Below are 16972 nucleotides of genomic sequence, written 5' to 3'. Positions count from 1 at the left end.
AACATAAAACTTCCATGGCACAAGAGACCAATAGAAAGATTTACAGAAATCGCATGCATTCATTTTTCAAACACAGACGTCAGTTATAATCTAGGCTTGTCAAAAAAGGGGTAAAATTACACTGAAATCATACAATCATCCATCATTGGAGAACACCACCTGGTTTAAAAAGTCAAATTTTAAGACACATTGGGAAAGCACAATTTTTTTTGTAGTTTTTCCCCCCATAAACATCACAAACTGATAGATGTGAGCAGAGATCCTAAACCTTTACATGACAGTAAAAAATGAAATAAAAAACCTATTAAATATTGAATATGCTGCCAATAATTGTAATCTTTTTTTCTAATGGCACAGATGGCATGTAATGAAGTGTGCTGAAAACAGCCAGTAACTGGAATTACGGAAAATGGCTAATTCTCACTCTTGAATCAAACTTTTGCTAGTATGAAAGGATTACTCCGTTCTCACTCCTCACGAAATCTGAACTGATTTCTGTATTTCCAGATTTCTTTTAAATCAGAAAGAAGCTCACGATAAGGTTTGTTTTTGAGGAGTTTGGATCTCATCGCCAGCTTGTTTATGATTTTATGAATGGCAGTTTTTACTTCATCCATGTGAACTGCAAAAAACTCATCCAAGCTTGTTAGATTCCGTGTGCATTCCAATATGCGACCTTGCGTCCTCAACTTGTGCTTGTGGCCTCAAGTTTGGCTGATGCCTCGTCCCCATGGACAAAACAGTGAAGCTTCCCTGCTGTCCGCCCAGCCACAACAATTTTTGGGGGACTATTCTTGATTCACCATCCAGTGTGCAAATGAGAAAATGACTTAACAATTGAGCTTTTGTGAGATTTTCAAAATATAATACTGTTGTCAGTGATGTCATCACAATATATTACTTCCTGGTACGAGGCCACAAGCACAAGTGGAGGACGGAAGGCTGCATATTGGAACGCACACTGAGTATTAAACAAGCCATTTTAACATCCATGATCTTAACCAGCCAAGTCAACTTTGACCAGGGGTTCCCACCCCACTGGGACCAAACTGAGAGAACAAGTTGTTTTGACTCAACACTTAACATTCATGAGGACTGCCTGCTTTAAGCATTATATCTGACAATAACCCCTAATGATACGTTTGTGAAGTGAACTATGCCAGTTGGACCAAAAAACAAAGTCGAATGAAAAAAATGTCAAATGCATTGAGTAAATCTTTCAGGTGACGGATAGTTATTATTACTTTAAAAAAGCACCAGCAAAACACCAATTTCACTTTGAACTTATGTCTATATAGTACAATTTACTACAAATTGTCATTGTTGTACCTTAAATCAGATGTACCCAATCAAAATGCCAGGCATGTTACAGACGCACTCTTTTATATCTAAAAAAAATGTCCATGATACAAAACGAAGAGGAGCCATTGGCTTTGTTTAAGTGACTCAGTATTTACAGCAGACAAAAAATATTAAACAATCCAGTTGGCGGTGAGCGTCTTGTCAAATATGAACCGGAGGCGTACAAAAGTCTGAAAGCACTTGACAGTGTTTTAGAGATCCTGAAACATACATTATTATCCCTGTACGTACATACAGTACAGTACACACATATGTAAACCCCCACCACACAAATAGTTCTTTAACACACTGAGTCAGGGCATACGGGAGTGTTAAAGGGGTATGCCACTATTTTGGGGCTTAATACAGTTAAAATCGTTGGCTGGGGTTTATAAAGGTGGTAAAGTGTCTTATTTTTCATGTTAAGCGTTGTCTTGCTTTAAGACAAGTTAAAAGAGGGAATATGTCGCTAAGCTAGTGAAAGTCAATGTATCCGTGTAGCATGCTACAATGCTACACGGATACATTGACTTTCACTAGCTTAGCGACATATTCCCTCTTTTAACTTGTCTTAAAGCAAGACAACGCTTAACATGAAAAATAAGACACTTTACCACCTTTATAAACTCCAGCCAACGATTTTAACTGTATTAAGCCCCAAAATAGTGGCATACCCCTTTAATCTGGAGACTTACAAACCTCTGGTCCTCCTACACGATGTCATAAAGAATCTTGCTGATAGATGCCCTGGCTCACTTCATCTATCAAGCGACAGTATGGACCAGCAACGCAGTTTGTCTCAGCCCCCACCCCCTACCAGACATCACCTCCACCACCACCAACATTGTCCCTATTGGGTAATGCCCTCAGGTGTCAATCAGCTGCAGCCTGCTGATCTGATTGGAGGCCTTGGTGAAGGTCTGGTGGCGGTTGCACAGCACCGCGATACAGATGGGCAGGATGCAGTAGCCGATGGTCTTGGGGTCAGCACGCGTGCAGGAGTAGAGGAAGAGGAACACCTGCAGGTAGGGCAGCAGGAACAGCACGGCCCACACCCAGAAGGGCAGCAGCAGCAGGCGCGTCTTCAGGCTCTGGAGCCACGGGACGGGGACGGAGACGACTGAGGAGGAGGACGACGAGGAGGATCCTTGAAGGGGCATGTCTGGAGGTGCTAGGGGCTGGGTGGTATGGTGGTGGGCCACGGAGGCCGCCGCCTTCTCCACCATGGCCAGGGTGAAGCGGTTGTAGGTCTGGTTGATCTCAAACACATAGTACACGGCAGCCACGCTGGCCAGCAGGTAAAGTCCCACGCCGATCCAGCCCATCCGCTGACGGAAATTCATCATTCTCCATACTCCTCCTTAAGACGAGCAATCAGAAAAGAGATGTAGCAGCATTATTGGGTGCAACCACAACAACTTATGTTCATCACCACGGTTGTATGGATTAGTTTATTTCTTTGTTTTTTAGTGGCTTATCTAAAAAGCATACTCACTGCAGTAGATTAATTAGCAATTACTAATTAATTTATGGGCATTAGCTGTGGTTGTAGGCTACCACCTGACGTCTGAGCCTTTAAAAAAAACCGTTATTGGTTCCATTTAACATAAATGTTTGAGTACAGTTCATACACTGTTGTCCCTGCTTGGTGGAACAGGCACAACAGACAACTATCATCTACAATTTAACAACTCGGAGAACATACGCCACTTTGAAAAATGTATTGTGACAAATGGCTGAACTAAGCCCACTTTATAGCAAGCAACCACCAACATCTGAATGTCTTGTATTACAGTTTAGACGGTTTATTACTGGAAGGGTTTGTCACAAGACGAGGCAACCTCAGTTCTCTTTCCAACCATGCTGGACTTTAGACCCATGAGTTTGCCGAGGTAGCCTTGATGATCCTGTTTTGCATATAATATGGCGCATAGGCTATGCTGTTGCAACACTGGCACAGTGGCTGATCAAATAAATGTACAAGTAAGATGCAAACACAATCATACACCCTTACACACAGAGATAGAGCATGGACAAACAAACAAAACGGCGACAGGAAGTCACAAAGCCTTGCTGTCCACCAAACCGATTTTAGTTGTGAATGCAGCATGTCTCTGGCATGTATGCGCAATTTTGCAATATCGCGTCTGGTCTGCAAGTAGACTAGAAAACATAGCAGACAGATAACTTATATGCTTGGGTGTAAAAACAACATATCTACGCCGATAGATGAACTGTGTAACAGTGGCTAATACACGCTAACCATATGTTGTGATGACAAACTCGAGCGAGTTTTGTAAACAAGCGATTGCTGAGAGTTGAATGGAAGAGTGACCCACCTTTCACACGCGCAACAAAGAAGTCCTCGCGCTGTTTTGTTTAGCCATGCGAATTCATTATTTTATTTCCCATGCTTTCGGAGCTAAGTCACGGAGATCCATTCTCTTTCAGTTCACACAGAGCTCTTTCTGTGCTGTCATATGACCAGCTAAACTTCCTAAAACGCGATATCCGGGATGTAGTTGTTGCTAATGTTACATGTGTTACTGCCCCCTAGCGTTTACTTTTTGTAACATCGTGCTGTACCCTACTCATACGATATTCAAGCTGTTTTGGCTATGTTGCATGAGGAATTTGCATAGTTGGTAGGCTATCTAGTTCTAACTGTCAGCTATTGCGTAGCCAACTGCATACGGTGTTACAGATGTTATAAGCTCATGCCATGAAGAGTTCTGTGGTTACCTTAAAATGACAGATGCAAGATGCTGCAATGTTCTTGGCACGGATGGACACCCTCTAGCCTTGCGTAGACTTTGCACAACACGTTCGAAAATTGTTCAATTGCTCCTGCTAGCAAAACGCCAAGTGATGAAGAATTGGTAAGAAGAACTACTGGTTACACATGTTTTGTCAGGGAGGCCTTGTATATTATGCAATGCATGCTGTCTTAGCACTTTAAACTGCAGTTGTAAGACAATAACAATGTATGTATTACGATACCCATGTATTCACGATTAACCTAAACAGATCACAAATTATGTACGCGTTAACAATACATTTCTCTGTTTCCATGTGGATTGCATGTAGCCTATCAGCTAACCCTAACTAAAGAACAGTAAACAGCATTTATCGCCAGAAGATATGGTGGAATTTCCAGGAATCCGACCTGGATATGCATTTGTAGGCTACTCCTGTACAGTGGTCGGAATAACTTTCTTGCCTATCTGAAATACACCGTCATTCACTAAAGCCAACCCCAAGAGGGTGTGCCCTGCCTGGATACATCGGAGTGTCCCACAAGTCACACACTCACACATCGTTCCAGCAATGGATAGTGTGTGAACCTGTGGACTCAACATGGTGTGGCATAGAGTAATTGATCGCCTTTCGTGACAGCCTGAAGGTATAAAAGGGAGTGACTGATCACTACTTCAGTTTAATAACGCCTCGTCATTGTAATGGGAAGTCCACAATAGATTGCAAGGCAGTGCTGTCGGGCCACACCACACCGCCAACAACCAATGACGAGTTACTTCATTTCGGATTCTAAATTGAGTTAGAAGGATTTCGGCGAACGAGGGAATTTTAAACATCATCTGGTCAGTACATTTTTTCAGGAGGGCACGTTCCGTGTCTCGAGACGGGTTCTGCTAGCTCTGCGACTAACCTGACTTACCAGAAATTCTGGAGACCGACGGATGCTTTCTTTTGATTCCTGCATAGTGCTGTCCGTACAATAACGATGAAGTAGGTCGACAGCGGGAGGTTCTTACAACAGTTCTGTCAAGGAAAGTAAGGTAGGCTGGCTGATCATCATTCTCATCTATATCACCTCAAACCATTGCGAATTCGTAGCAAAGCTGCTTTCGTTTTCTAATGAATTTAAAAAGGGCATTTTGCACTGTGATCTTCTTCAGGTTTAACGAACCCATGTCATAGGTGTCTACTCCCTCGAGGACAACTTATTGGTATTTTGTGCAGTCCAGTCTGGAGATGCAAACCTTCCTGAGGGGCAAGCGCGTGGGCTACTGGCTCAGCGAGAAGAAGATCAAGAAGTTGAACTTCCTGGCATTCGTGGACATGTGCAGGTACTTGCTGGCCCTTATGTGTGTCTATGGTTAACTCATCTCCTTATCCTGGAGAGGTTATGAAATGATAGTTCTCTGGTGTGAACAGAACAACACACAGGTTTGATTGGTTAAAATTTGCTCATGGTTCGAATGTGCTCTACACAGCACACGTTAATAATACACCTTGCCTCAATGTAACATGTGGTTTTGGCTGAAGAGTTGGTGTCCATGACCACACTAGTCCTCTCTGAGGGCTTTGATTGTGTGTAGACTGGAGAAACTCCACCGACCGTGTACTTGCTTTTCCTGCCAGTCCAGTTGTCATTCCATACTCACTAGGCTAGGGTCTCTCCCCTTATCCCCACACACACAGAGGAATGACATGACAGGGGCAGCATAACAGAAAAGCCTGGCTAGTCGGGCAGTGAGTGAGTGAGTCGTGGTCCCCCTCTCTAATGCCGTCATCCTCAAAGAATGTGTCAGGTATGAGGCACGGGGCGTAGAGTGCCTCAGCTCTTTAGCCGCGGACAGACCCAGGGGTTTGGCTATTATGTAAACAACAAAGAGCAAATGGAGTGTGGGAGGCTTTCAGTGGAAAGAGGGGGAATTTGTCAGGAATAGCCGGCTGTTTGGATGTGGGGTTATTTAGGCTAGCGGCCTGCGCCTGGAGAGTCCAGGGTTTTCGTTCGCACACTACGCGGTGCGCATCTACCCTTGGCCAGGCCCGGAAGGCTCTTTCCAGTCAGCAAAGACAGGACACAGAGAAAGACTCCACAGAACTATGCATGACTGATTGTGCATATGCCTGCCTTTTGAGGGATGATGCTTGTGTCTCTGACTGTTTGTGTCTGTGTCTGTCTGTCTGTCTGTCTGTCTGTCTGTCTGTCTGTCTGTCTGTCTGTCTGTCTGTCTGTCTGTCTGTGTGTGTGTGTGTGTGTGTGTGTCAGTAGCCACTTGACTTGTGCTGAAGACAAGCAGGCAGGCGGGAAAAGCCGTAGGGGGGTCCTCTGTGTGTAAACTGTGTGTGTGTGTAAACTGATTTACTGGTTTACAGCAGGTGCTTCTGACACCTGTATTGTTGGCTACACTACACAAACTGAGTTAAAATGGAAAGGTTGAGTACACATACTGTATAGCAATATCAATACTTTTTCTGTATGTAATACATATGTCATTCCTGTTTTATGCAGTATCATTTGGTATCACTGAGAAGCACATCAAATGCATTGTACGCCTATTAGTAGTAGTAGCAGCTTAGTAGTAGTAGTAATAGTAGTAGCTGTAGTACAATTTAAAACCATTTTCAGTGTGAATTCAACACCTATAGAGCCACAATTAAGACTTGGTCTGACTTTCTAAATGTACTGTGTAGTAGTAGAAGTGGTGGTGGTAGTGGTGTTAGTAGTAGCAGTTGTAGTAGCACACTGTTTGAGTGAAGTATAGCGTGAGTATGGTGTGTTGTTAAAATGGGCATGGCCTCCAACAACTGTTACGCAGGAACTTACATGTTCAGCTAAAAACCACTATCCACAGGAAGTGTGTTTAGATAACCAAAATGCTGAGAAGCCGAGGGCAGCGAGAACGCAATTAAATCGCACATGTAGAATTGATGTACGTTTCAGACACAGCCTTGTTTTATGTGGGTTTAAGAAACAAGATAACCATAGTTTCGTCTAGGGCTGTCTGCTGTCTTGTGAGGACAGACTTTGGTGAGGAAATACATTGTGGCTAGCTAAAGACCACACTGACTTACACATCTTTGATTTTGTAAATTACATGCACGAGCCCGCACGCATGCACACAGACACACACACACACACACACACACACACACACACACACACACACACACACACACACACACACACACACACACACACACACACACACAGCTATTGAAAAAGGAGGCCAGTGACACCTCCCTATTCCTCATCTCCCATATACAGTACCTGCTACTAGAAGTGAGAAGTAGAAGTAAGGTAAAAGAAAAGTACGGTTAACAGTGGAGCTACTGTACTGTACTGTACTGTACTGTTGTGGAACTACTGTAGCAACTATGTAATAGGGCTGGGCGGTATACCATTAAAAAAACGTGATAACGGTTTTCACCTACACAAGGTTCACTTTTTGATGAGAGAAGGTTTTTTTGTTTTTCTTCCAAATAAGTGAATACAGATTCATTTAAATTCAGGATTTTATCACAATTTTAAATTCAATTTCAATATTTTCTTCATAAACATTGAGATGTGGGGGAAAATCGCCGCTTATCAAAAAAAACGTGCAGAGAACCGTGCTAACAATTTTCATCAAGGAAACCGTGATACACATTTTTTCCAGAACCGCCCAGCCCTACTATGTAATATCATATACTAGTGAGATGTACTTGCATCATGGATTTACTTCTACTGCTACTTAACCCGTTAAGACACAGTGTTATACATTTTCTGTTACCGGAATGGCAATGACTAAGTCGTTGTGCATCACTAAAGGCCCTGTGTTATGAAAAAAGGGAAAAAACGACCTTTTGACACGGGTGCTCTAACAGTGAGTGGGTAAAGTTTACATCAAAAAAAAGCAAAATGCCTGTGTTATGTCATACTCATAGTATTGTAGTACTACGGTAGTTAACTTTTCAATGACTATTACAGTTTGCCACTGGAGGTACGGCGTGCATTAAAGGGGCTACTGCGTCTCTGTCTGCAAATGATTGCATAAGGCAGCTCTTATCAGCCCAGCCCTATATCCTTCAACAGTGTAGAATATTACAGTGCCATGTCTTTCCCCTTTTGCATTGTTGTGTTGTCATGTTGATTTTTGGTTGCCCAACCACAGCTTTGTCAGACAACACAATGATGTCAACAGAAGTGTAATAAAGTAGAAGTAAATGTACTCTTTACGGATGTAATTAGAGCGTTAGTTATTGGACCGTACCGAATGAGGTTTGTGCTTTGTGAGAGTACTGTTATACTTCATACACATCTGGATGTCAAGACACCCGGCCTATGTAATGGTGTGCACAATATGTGCAGGAAACTGTTGAAATTTACAGAGTCTTGTCGGAGAAATGCAGTTCCAACCTTGGTCTTTTAGCTGAACGCAATGCTGCCTGGTTGCTTCAATTGCTCAGCATTATGTTACCTGGGACTGGGAGGGGTCTGTCTGTGGCCGCGCTGTTGGCCTAACTCTGACAGATTGTGACAGATATGGGTGTGTGGCATGCGGTGTTTCCCGCAGAACACTTGTTAGTCAGAGTGCGTCACAGGTTAGCTGGTATCAGAGACGTCATTGGACAGCCTGTACTGTATAGTTTGATGTGAAATAGGATATGATATCTCCCTGAACCAAAATTGTTGTCTTTTCGGAGACCTAATCAAGGCAGTAGGTGTTTTTTTTGTGTGTGTGAATGTGGCCGCCTTTACTGTAAAGTGCTTGAAGAAAAACGTGTGTGTGCGTGTTTGTGACGGCCTTGTGTTGTTGTTGTTGTTATTGTTACTATAGTAGTTGTTTTTGAAGCTCTAGCATCAGTTGAAACTTCCCTTCGGAGTGACCAAGACCAACCTTCCTGATAACTATTGCATTATTTTGTGTGTGTGTGTGTGTGTGTGTGTGTGTGTGTGTGTGTGTGTGTGTGTGTGTGTGTGTGTGTGTGTGGTTGCCGTGTGTCTGCCCGTGCGTCTGTTTGTGTCTTTGTATGTGTGCGCGGCTGCGCGCGTGTGTGTGTGTGTGTGTGTGTGTGTGTGTGTGTCTGTTTATGTGTGTGCGACGTGTACGCACGTTTGTATGTGCGCGTGTGTGTGGTATATGCTAGAGACGTGTCTCTCCACTACTAGTACCCAGTGGTATCTGGTGGTCTTTCTTGTTAGTGTGGGGCACACAGCACAGGCGCACTTGCAATGAGTAATCATCTCATCAGCAGTACTGTTTGTGTTCCTGTATTCAGCCGGTTCCCATCACAGGCATTTGTGTGCAACGCCACACACCACACTGCACCACACACCACACCGCACCAGTGAGGCCATTAATAGTTCCCCTCAGTGGAGACCAGCTTGTTCTGTGTTAGTAACATCAGCAAACACAAACCAGTGTGGTACCTTTAGATATTATAACCTGTCTCTTTGCTGAGGTACTGTACAAGAGACTGTTTGGTATCATCCAAAAACACTGCACACACACACACACACACACACATACGTGCGTGCATGCAGGCACACAAACACACACACACACGCACGGACTCCCGCACGCACTCACACACACACACACACACACACACACACACACACACACACACACACACACACACACACACACACACACACACACGCATGCACACGCATGCACACGCACGCACACGCACCATAGGACACACACACACACACACACACATACATACACACACACACACACACACACACATGCACACGCACGCACACACACCATACGACACACACACACTTCCCATCTCCGCACTTAAAGGTCCAGGTTCAGTCCAGAGAGGTGATTAATGTTAGCCGACGTGTCGCTAGGGATTTAAGCATATCCGAGGGCTCCTTGTGCAGTGCTTTCTTTTCTGTTCAACCACAGTACAGGGTGTCCCGAAAGGACAAGCACAAAGTCTGAACAGATAGCCAAAGTGCCCATTTTCACTTCAAATGTGTTAGAGAACACTGTTATTACCAGAGTGGCAATGGCCAAGACATAATGTATTACTGAAGACTCTGTGTAATATCATAGTAGTGTGTTATTATGGTTGAAAAGGGTGTTTTCACGTGATAGTAAAGTGTTTCACTTGTGGAACAGTGCGCATTATGAAGCGACATAAACAACTACATATCAGTCTACTGTTGTGGAATAGAGCCTGTGAGGTGAAAAGACAGAGGCCTACTTAGAACTGTTGTTCTGTTGAACGGTTTGGCAGAATCAGCCTCAGCTACAGATCCGTACACTAGAACAGTGGTTCTCAACCTTTTTGAACAAACCCCAGCTGGACCTCATCCTAAGCCTCCCAACACCACATTAACCTCATCACAAGCCTGCCAACTCCCCCTTACTATTGAAAAATGTAAATGTACTAATGCCCCCAATGACAACTAATCACCGCCCTCTCAACTGTATCCTTCTCAACGCCCCCCTGGGGGGCTGTACCGCCCCCGTTGAGAAACACTACACTAGAAGGAAGAAAAGATTGAACCAGTAACTTGTAACTAGTGACCTTTACGTAGAGTGTAAGCCACTGTAGTTCCTCCTGTCCTCTCCTCTGTCCTCCAGACTTGTTGCGGGAGGCATGACACCACCAATGATCAAAGTTGTTATTATTCAATACCTTGCGAGAACATTGTTCAGAAGCTCTTAGAATATTCAATGGAGGGATGACGCATAAAAAGCAGCTCTGTGTTGCTTGTCAGCTGGGCAAACCTAGTATTTGATTTGTCCATGGATGAATGGAAAGGACAAGAGGAGAAGACTAGAATGACTTGCACTCTTTAGTGCAGGGGTGGGGAACCTTTTTTTAATTCGAAGGGCCACTTCAAATTGCTCCAAGGGCCGTAAAAGTCCTCCAAGGGCAGTACTATGAACACAAAACAGGACTTTTGCTGCACTTTAGGCCTATATTGCAGGCAGCCACCTTTAAAACAGGCCACACCTTCTCTAGGTCCCCTGAATATAACTTAATTGCATTGCAAATGTAATTTCTTAGATTCCTTTACAAAATATGTCATATTTCATGCGAAGCTGCATAACATTAAAATTATATCGCAAACGGCCTTTGAGACAGAGGTTCCCAACGCAGTCTCACCCAAAGTAGTCAATTTTTGACTACCTTGGACCAGACGGCAATTTTTGACGTCTTGGGTATTCCTTCCACGTCACATTTTGACTATGTGGCCTAACCCTAAACCTATTCCTAAACCTAACCTCAATGACGTTATGCTGCCACAAGGGGGCGCCTTTGAGGACATAGTCAAAATGTGACGTGGAAGGAATACCCAAGACGTCAAAAATTGCAGTCTTGGGGTGTCAAAAATTGAGTAGTCAAAAATTGACTACTTGGCGTGAGACCACCCCTGCTTTAGTGGAAATACTCATTAGCACTAACCTTTGGTTCTCAGCCTCAGATTAGGTCAGGGGAGTTTCTTAGGTGCCTCACATTGTATTCAGTTCAGATAATTGGTGGGTGGGTGTGGGGTGAGTCAGTTTGTTTGGTTTGGTTGTGTGTCCACAAGGAAATTAGTACTGAATACCAGGGGTGTAAATCAGTGCCTCCATGACGATACGATACGGTATAGATTTCTTAAAGCAGGGATTCGATTGTTTTCGATACATAAGAATTTCCCACGATACAATACGATTCGATTCAATTAGATTTTTTCCAATTACTTTTCCACTTCTATTATGTTATGGAGCTAGGGCATTGGACAGAGGCTAGTGATTCGATTATTTTCGATACTTAGGAATATCCCACGATACGGGATTCGATTAAATCGCCGGCCGATACATCAGTGCATTGATACATTTCGATTATTATTTACACCCCTACTGAATATATACTGTATGTAGGAGATTGTCAGTGAATTAGAAGGTGTGGACGTCCTCTTCAGTATTTTAGTTTAGTACGGTATACGATTTTGTTTGGAGTTATTGGTACCTCGTCAAAATCAGGGTTCTAAATTAACACCAGCCAAACAGTTTCAGCGTGGCTTGTAGAAAAGACAGACTTACTATCCACTTTGACCCATTAGTGACTGTGTGTTTGGCTAATTAGATGGAGTTCTACTAGCCATTTTGGCTGGTGATGAAAATAGTTAATTTAGGGCCCTGGTCGTAATGTTTTAAAGCTTAGTTTCAGCAATACATTGGCCCCTGGGCTGCCAGCCCAAAATGAACTTTGTAAGCTTCACCTGAGGTATCTGACAAAGGCCACAGTTCTTCTTCGCAGAGGTATGGAACACTGTCAGCCCAAGAATGTGTGTAAGTGTGTCTCGACATGCACTTCCTCTCCCAAAGAGCGGGATTGTCTCTATCGGCATCTACTGCACTTTGTCAGCGGGGTTTCACTCCCCTTGCTGTCCCATTTAGAGCCTGATCTACCATTGGATCTGCTGCTGCTTTGGCCTAATTAGTCAGATTGTTGCACAGGTGTAACCAAAAAGAGAAAAAACCTGGGCTTCCAAAATGCCATAAAAAGATAAAAACAATATTTCATTTTCAGGCACTCCTTATTGAAGTTAAAAAGCCTTTATTAAACACTCACAGGTGTATTATTTTTTTATTGCACAGGTGTATTTACAAATGTATTCATCTGTTGTATACAATCAGCTAAGACATTCCCCCTGTTAAAAAATTCTGTTACCAGAATGGAAATGACCCAAGTCGTAATGCATTACTAACGGCACTGTGTGCTGTCATAGCTGTGTAGTAGTCCCAAATATTTTCTTAGCTCTTTTGAATTTTTCTGGTGCTAATATGGGAGTTAAGTCTTTTCATCCACTATTACTGTGTTCCACTGGCAGAACAGCATGCGTTGTGACCGAGGTTATTCATCAATAGCTAAAGCTAAGTTCATGTGTTTTGTTTGTGTTTCAATTGGATGAGGTAAGGTTGTGTCCATTAAATGAGTGTGTATGTCCATGGCATGGACATGTATGCATGGTGTGGAGGTGTGTGTTTGGTTTTGGTGTGTCCATCCGTTCACTTTATCTGTGTGATGGTTGTGGCTGATGGGTGTAATGGTGGAAACCACTCTTTGCCATACAAAGGCTTGTTCTAAACCAGTTCTTAACAGCATTGTTGAACAATGTAATAGAGTTGGATTAAATAGATGCATTGATTGAATAGATTGTAATACACATTTTCTAAAATCAATAATGCGTGAATCAAATAATGTTTGACCTTCTGATAAATTAAAATACCTGTTTCGGCGGCATGTGTTTTTTAATACTACGTCTTTGTTTTCTTGTGTTTTTGTGCTCTTCAGGAAAAGAGGCATCGAAATCATCCAGGTAAGTTATATTCTATCATTCAAGTTTTTTTTATTAAGTGTGTGTGTGTGTGTGTGTGTGTGTGTGTGTGTGTGTGTGTGTGTGTGTGTGTGTGTGTGTGTGTGTGTGTGTGTGTGTGTGTGTGTGTGTGTGTGTGTGTGTGTGTGTCTGTGTGTCTGTTTGTCTATGTGTGTGTGTGTGTGTGTGTTTGTCTGTGTGTGTGTGTGTGTGTGTGTGTGTGTGTGTGTGTGTGTGTGTGTGTGTGTGTGTGTGTGTGTGTGTGTGTGTGTGTGTGTGTGTGTGTGTGTGTGTGTGTGTAGGCGATTTTTGTCAATGTCTTATGTACTAAGTTTAGTTAAACTGCGCATTGGAGACTGGTCAAATGCAATTTCGAACTTCTGCACTAACCCTGTTTCATAGATTTTTGACAATAAAGTACACTTGAGCTTGAGTCAGGTAATTCAAATCTAATCTAGGCTTCAGCACAGGATGAAGTGACTCTTAACTTCCTGTAATGACAGTGACAACACCGATATCTCATCCTCACTGTGGGTCACATGTAGGAAACAAGTTTGACAAATGAGGTGATTTGGTGTTGATTTATCATGCTGAATTATGTTTTATTTTTAGTTATTTAAATATAAATATATAATCCATTTCAATGTGATTGTGAATGCTTGCTGAACTGGAATGTACTTTTTGAAGGCGCTCACTCTTTTCACTGTCATGAAGTAAAGTTGCTTTGCATTTCCTCACAGATATTAATAGAGCTACAGTACAAGGGATATTAGCATTAGCCACAAAAAATAAGAGCCCCATGTGGCCTGCAAAGAACCAGAAGATAGTTTCAGGAAAGTAGTCACAGTCCCAAAAGAATGTGACGTACATCCATTGTGGCTTGAGAAAGCACAGGGACTGCCACCAGTAGGTTTACAAGGGTACGATCTGTCTTAACTGGTTCTCCCTCCACAGTGCTTGCACAATGTGTTTCAGCATCAACCCTAAAATACATCTTGGTAGTACAACAGGACCCCCCATTGTCTCTTTTTTCCAGTCCTCTCCCAACCTCTCTATTTTAGGAAGGAGAACTAAGATTATAATAAGGATAGGTTCTGAGGGACAGAGCCTTGAGGAACCTTGCAGTAACCCAGGTGAAAAACCCATATACTTAAAGTGTACTTTTGTTGACCTTACTTAGTACAAAGTGTACTATTTTCGGCGATTTAAAGTGCGCTTCATTGCACTATTAGTGCGCTGAAGCACTACTAAAGCAGTACTTCAGCACACTTGCAGCACACTGAGGATGCTAAATTGGCACCGCTTTTGGACAACTTTAAGTGCACTACAAGCATACTTTTGAAAGTATGCTCCAAACACGCTTTTCATGCATTCGTATGGCATTAATAGTGTGCTTGAGTACACTTCTATAACATTTTATTGTTACTAGAAGTACAATAAAAGTATATTAACTTCATGCTTCTTTGGACTACATTGGAACATTTTAAGTATGTAAAAAGTATATCATATTAAGTATTGTAAATATATAACAGGTATGCTTGAAGTATATTTACAGTACACTCCCAAGTACAATGAATAATATAAATGTAATACTACAATCCATGCTGGTTCTCAGAGCTTGTACATTACACACAGCCACATGTTACAGTAGTGATACAGTATGCATGCCTAGCACGACTGACATTTACAATCATTGCATTGTTACAGAGATTTCAGATACACATTTCACTTTACTTCATTCTTGATCATTTGAATTGATCACGAATGGTGAGCCTTGAGTTTGAACAACTAGTTCCAACTTACCTCTCACCATGATATCATGGGAAGTGTGAGTCTATATATACCAGAACATATACGTGACCATCATAATGACGGTGGGAACATGGCCATTTTTTGTGTACCATTTTAAAATGTTAAAACTCCTACAATAAATGCAGAATATAACAATGAGTAATATTTTCATGCAAACCAAAGATATTCCTTAGAGGTAAATGACTTTCTGTTTGAGAAATTTAGCTCCAAGAAGTGCATTGCATGATGGTACATGCATGATGATGCATGATGGGTAAATGCACTTTGTGTAAGCACACTTTGAATATATTATTTGGATGAGAAGCACAATCATGGTGCACTTAGAAAAAGTATACTTCCAATATGTTAAAGTGATTTACTTTAAAGCGCACTATAGAAAATCACACTTCGAAGTCACTTGGGTGAAGTATAATCAAAGTGCACTTAAAAAAAGTGCAATTGCAATATGTTATTAAAAAATACACTTTTAGTAAGTTCACTATTAGAACACTATTAGTATATTCCTCTAAATACACTTTAGCCAAACATCTTCTAAGTGCACTTTATGTATGGTTCGCAAAGTGTACTTTCTTTGAGAGCAACTTAATTACATCTAATTTTAAGTACACTTTAAATAAGCATATTGTAAACATACTTTTTCTTAGCACAAAAAGTGTGAGTGCGCTTTTAACATGCTAAGTACACTTCAGTCGTGCTTTTATTGTACTAAATTGAACCACTTTTTCACCTGGGAACCTAGCCTGATTAACATCATCTTTCAAATCTCGTAGGCTACTGAGATTCTGGTCTGACCCAGAAGATAACGAAGAACGTTTCCAAACGGCCTGGTTAACCCGCCTCCCTTGGCTTGCTACTGGCCGAATCCAGAAAAGGCTGTAACGAAGTTACAAACATTTTCTTATTCCCAATAGAACGTTTCTGCTTAAACCACGTCACTGCCTTGAACACGCCTCTACCCAGGGCCGTTGGAGTTGTTCTAAATTGATTGCTTCCCGACAAATTGGGTGGAGTTAGCGATTTCTCGGGATCTCAGGGGGGTGTAGCCTGCCCCCCCTCGTCTCTTTTTTACAGTCCTTTCCCAACCTCTCTATTTTAGGACTAAGAACTAAGCTTTTAATAAGGATAGATTCTGAGGGACAGAGCTGTGCCCAATAGAACGTTTCTGCTTAAACCACGTCACGGCCTTGAACACGCCTCTACCCAGGGCCGTTGGAGCTGCTCAAAGTTGATTGCTTCCCGACCAAGTGGGGAACGGATAGGTTCTGAGGGATAGAGCCTTTTGGAACCTGGCAGTGAACTCATACTTTGACAAAAAAGATAGTAGATGTTGATTCTTCATACATCTATTAGCAGTTTTCGTCTCGTTTCGTCTCTGCGAGTCTAAAAATAGATCTTGAAAATACTTCATTTTTACTCTCTCCATTGCTTGTTAATTAATCCCAGTTATGGAAATGGATCATTTCATTTTAAACGGCTTTGTACCCTGGGCAATTTTCAGAACATTCCACATCACCACATGCTTATCAAATTTGGATATCTTTTATTTTTTCTGCCATTTGTGTAATAGCCCGTTACGGTAGATTAGTTGTTCAAGGATGAACATGCAGAAAATACAGCACACAGAATACTGTTCACTTTTTTTTCTTTTCTTGAAAGAGCAAACCGAGCTGCACTCCCCAAAGCACATTGTTCGCTCCTGATTTAACAAAATAAAATAAAATAGTAATAATAATTGAACCGTAATCAGTGTGC

The 16972-nt window shown here is 42.2% G+C and overlaps 2 protein-coding genes across 3 annotated transcripts in view; one reads left to right on the top strand and one right to left on the bottom strand.

Annotated features, from left to right (window-relative positions):
* Positions 1–2025: 2025 nt before the first annotated feature.
* Positions 2026–3817, bottom strand: tmem251 (transmembrane protein 251). The gene is made up of 2 exons (XM_063223506.1): positions 3681–3817; positions 2026–2701 (listed from the first exon to the last, which is right to left on the bottom strand). Exon 2 carries the CDS (start codon positions 2685–2687, stop codon positions 2208–2210), a length of 480 nt encoding a protein of 159 aa, XP_063079576.1. The 5' UTR covers positions 2688–2701; positions 3681–3817; the 3' UTR covers positions 2026–2207.
* Positions 3818–4144: 327 nt separating this feature from the next.
* Positions 4145–16972, top strand: part of itpk1a (inositol-tetrakisphosphate 1-kinase a) — a 68410-nt gene continuing 55582 nt past the window's right edge. The window contains exons 1-4 of one of the 2 annotated variants that reach the window (XM_063223504.1): positions 4145–4220; positions 5065–5138; positions 5259–5429; positions 13387–13411. In XM_063223504.1, coding sequence (XP_063079574.1) covers positions 5335–5429; positions 13387–13411 — 120 coding nt within the window. In that variant the 5' untranslated portion in view covers positions 4145–4220; positions 5065–5138; positions 5259–5334. Of the gene's footprint in view, positions 4221–4242; positions 5139–5258; positions 5430–13386; positions 13412–16972 lie in introns of those variants that run through there. The other variant, XM_063223505.1, reaches the window with a different exon arrangement.

The sequence above is a fragment of the Engraulis encrasicolus genome, chromosome 18 (genome assembly GCF_034702125.1).
Source record: "Engraulis encrasicolus isolate BLACKSEA-1 chromosome 18, IST_EnEncr_1.0, whole genome shotgun sequence".
NCBI classification, from domain to species: Eukaryota; Metazoa; Chordata; class Actinopteri; order Clupeiformes; family Engraulidae; genus Engraulis; species Engraulis encrasicolus.
The sequence above is the reverse complement of the archived record's forward strand: the minus strand, read 5'-3'. Positions and strand labels throughout refer to the sequence as shown.